General features: G+C 33.4%; 1 protein-coding gene across 1 annotated transcript; it reads right to left on the bottom strand.

Moving 5' to 3' along the window:
* Window positions 1–2,352: 2,352 nt before the first annotated feature.
* Window positions 2,353–3,015, bottom strand: LOC133799825 (uncharacterized). The gene has a single exon (XM_062237814.1). It carries the CDS (start codon window positions 3,013–3,015, stop codon window positions 2,353–2,355), a length of 663 nt encoding a protein of 220 aa, XP_062093798.1.
* Window positions 3,016–3,505: the final 490 nt, after the last annotated feature.

Consider the following 3,505-nt stretch of genomic DNA (forward strand, 5'->3'; position numbering starts at 1 on the left):
ATCCAAATATGAAAAAGTTCAAATGGATAGAGGACACCTTTGTAGGAAAAACTCTCTCTCACACACACAAAGGAAAGGAAAGAGAGAATGGGTGTACAAAAGTTAAATTGGATTCAAATAGTCTGTTTCATGCGTGTACAAAAGAAAAACAAGTATGTGTGCTAGAGGCTATTTGAATCCTGGTTTTGGCACAATATATTATTAAGAATTTTTATCAAAAAAAAATTGTAGGAGGTTTGTCATAACTACAATGTACAATGTGATATTAAAAAAATTAATGTTACAACTTATCGAGATGTCAAAATCAGGATCATTCCCTACCTACAATAAAATTTGACTCTTCTACTACAGAATTTTCCTATAATTATATACATAAAAGAATATATATTATGGTAGGTTTTTCTTAGGTAGGGGCATCACTTTTGCCCCTACCGTAGAAGCATTTTTTTTATTTTAGGTACTTGGAGAAGTTATAACTCAATTTTTTTTTCATGATTGCATACGTTATAGTTATAATAGGTATCTTGCCAACTTTCGGAACATTTTGAATAATTTACGGTACTGAAATTAGAGTTCAAACAGTCAGTTGCACGCATGCTTGATTTTTTTTATATGCGTAGAAAACAAACTATTTAAACTCTGATTTCTGCACTATAAAAATCATTCGAATATCTTGAAAAGTGACGTAATACCTGTTATAATTAAAATGCACCCCATTATAAAAAAAAAATAGATTATAATTTATCTAAGCCCTAAAATAGAAAATTCTTGTTCGGCATAAGCAAAAATTATGTCTCTACCTATATATTACGGTAAATTCTAAAAAAAAAGTGCTTAGTTACACATCTCTAATAATAGTGAAAATCACGATTCTATCATTATCACTAGCTACATAAATGTCTAGGGACACCTCTAATAATAGTCAGAGAAAGAAAACAAAAGTGAACGAAATTGGAAGGATTTTTTTTTTTTTTTTTTGTGGCTATGTTTAAAAAAATAAAATTGAAGTTAATATTAATACATGCAGATGAAGAAGTGGGTGGGGTTTTTGTCCGAGTAACTTTAAAATTTTTATTATTTGTTATTTACAGTTACCGTACGATATTCCCCGATTGGTGTGTTGTTGGGGTTGGACATTTTGTCGTACCCATCCATCTCTGTAGTCTCAGCATGACCTGTATTTTGTCTCTAATATGCGCCCTCTGCTGCATTGCTATGCTGTGCTGTGCAAAGCACACATCAATCCAGGTGATATTTATAACGGAAGTGACAGAAAATAGTCTTCATTTCCATTCTTTCCGAATTCGAAGCCTTTTTGGTCAAATTTTTTCAAAACTATTGCCAAACTTAGCTATTTCGGAATTTTCAAAACCATGCCATTTTCAGCTTCAACTCTTCCCGTGAACTCTTCTCCTCTTTCCTTCTTCCCAATAAGCTCCCACCACTTTACAATTCTCTTCTTCTTTTTTTTTTTGCTTTTCTCTATTCCACACTTTGAATTTCAAAATGCGAATACGTCTAGAAACGCATTTTTTTTATTTTTTTATTTTAAGTTAAATAAAATACTTACATTAGAAGAGAAGAAGTTAGTGTCTAGAGTTAAAATACATATTGGGAAGTCATAAAGTCAAAACTTTTTGCACGATTTTCTAAACTGGCTTGTTTAAAAATGTATGTATATAAACTCATGAACACTTCGGAGAAACAAAATTTATAATGACAAGCATTTTTAACTTGCATAAATATGTACGAAGGAAATTTTTTGATATGTCTGAAATAATATTATTTAAGAACTATATAACATCGTTTTTTTTAGTTTGATGACCAATAAAGGTATCGTTATATTCTATAGAGAAACACAAACGAAATTATATAACCACACACACACACATATATATATATATATCTATAGATATGGAAATAGATATTTCTTAGGTAAGCAGGCACATGACTATAAATATAATAGTGAAGTAGTTGTTTGGTGATTCAAAAACTCATGCATCGAGTTTTAATTACCAATAATAAATCATGCAACTAACAAACTTCCATAAAGTTATGTAGTACTATTGGTACCAAACACGACACATATGTAACAATTAATGTGTTACCAGAATTTGATAGTGAATTGTAAGACTTAATGATCACTATTCACATATAATAATGCAATATTTATTTTTTGAGGGAAATAATGCAATATTATTACGTGGCAATATGAGTATATATAATAACATCATTTTTTTTTATTCAGAAAGAAATTTTATTGAATCAACTAACAAATTACAATCATCAGCTCAAAAAAGAGCTCAGAACAAGCAGATTACAACTGAACCAACACAGAAAAGAACAAACACATTACAGTTGATCCATAGAATCAAGAAAGTTCTTCCCAAGAATTCCAAGTTTCTGCCTAGTAAAACTCAGCAATCTAACCTTTAAACTAGTCTTAATCAGATAGAGAATCCTATTACTAGAAATAACTGCGAAATTAAAAACACAATTGTTACGATTCAGCCAAATGAAATATACAGTAGCAGCAAGGACAGCAGCCAAGACTCGTTGAGTAAGACCTTTAGGCCGCCCATCCATCCAAGCAATCCAATCACAGAATTTGGAAGGCCAAATAGCCATTCCCAACCAATCAGCAACCTTAATCAAAACCTGCTGAGAGTACAAGTAGTCAAAAAATAGATGAGCATGAGATTCCAAATCTATCTCACAAACTGGGCACAAGGGAGAATCAAGAGGGATCTGTCGAATAGTAAGATTGTCTCGGGTCAGAAGGTGACCAAGGATAGATTGCCATAGAACAAATCTGTGTTTCAGAATAGAGAAGCTGCACCAAACCACATTGGCAAACCTCACTTTATTCTGCTGAAGCAACAACATATACAGCTGAAGTTTCCTACCTGAAACCGCAGCCTCCAAGGTACCTCTAGGCAAAAAGGATCTCAGATGCACCAACTTCCTCCAATACCAGCTCACATCAGCCATAAGGTTGTACTCCAAAAAATCCATACCTTTGAGATATATATTATTAACCCATTTCACCCAAAGCAGATCTTGTTTGGAAGATAACGCCCAAATAAATTTGGCCAGTAAGATTTTATTCCACTTCGGCCCTTCCTTAAACCCAATGCCTCCCAAGATTTTCGGCAAACAAACATGGTCCCAAGCTGTAAGATGCAGCTTACTACGATTTCCTTTCGAGCCCCACATAAAATTCTGACAAAGCCTATCAATCTCAAGAGTCACACTTTGAGGAAGTAAGAAAATACTCATCCAATAGGTTCTAATGCCCAGTAAAACAGAATGAATGAGCTAAGCTCGACCCGCAAATGAAAGGTGACAACTAGCCCAAGAATGCAATCGAAGATGTATCTTTTTTATGATAATGCCACAGTCACCAGCCTTCCACTTGGTAGGACGGAGAGGGATGCCGAGATACTTCAATGGAAAAGATCCCTCTTCAATGTTAATACACTCCATAATATCCTTCTTAGTTTCA

The sequence above is a fragment of the Humulus lupulus genome, chromosome 9 (genome assembly GCF_963169125.1).
Source record: "Humulus lupulus chromosome 9, drHumLupu1.1, whole genome shotgun sequence".
In the NCBI taxonomy this organism is placed as follows: domain Eukaryota; kingdom Viridiplantae; phylum Streptophyta; class Magnoliopsida; order Rosales; family Cannabaceae; genus Humulus; species Humulus lupulus.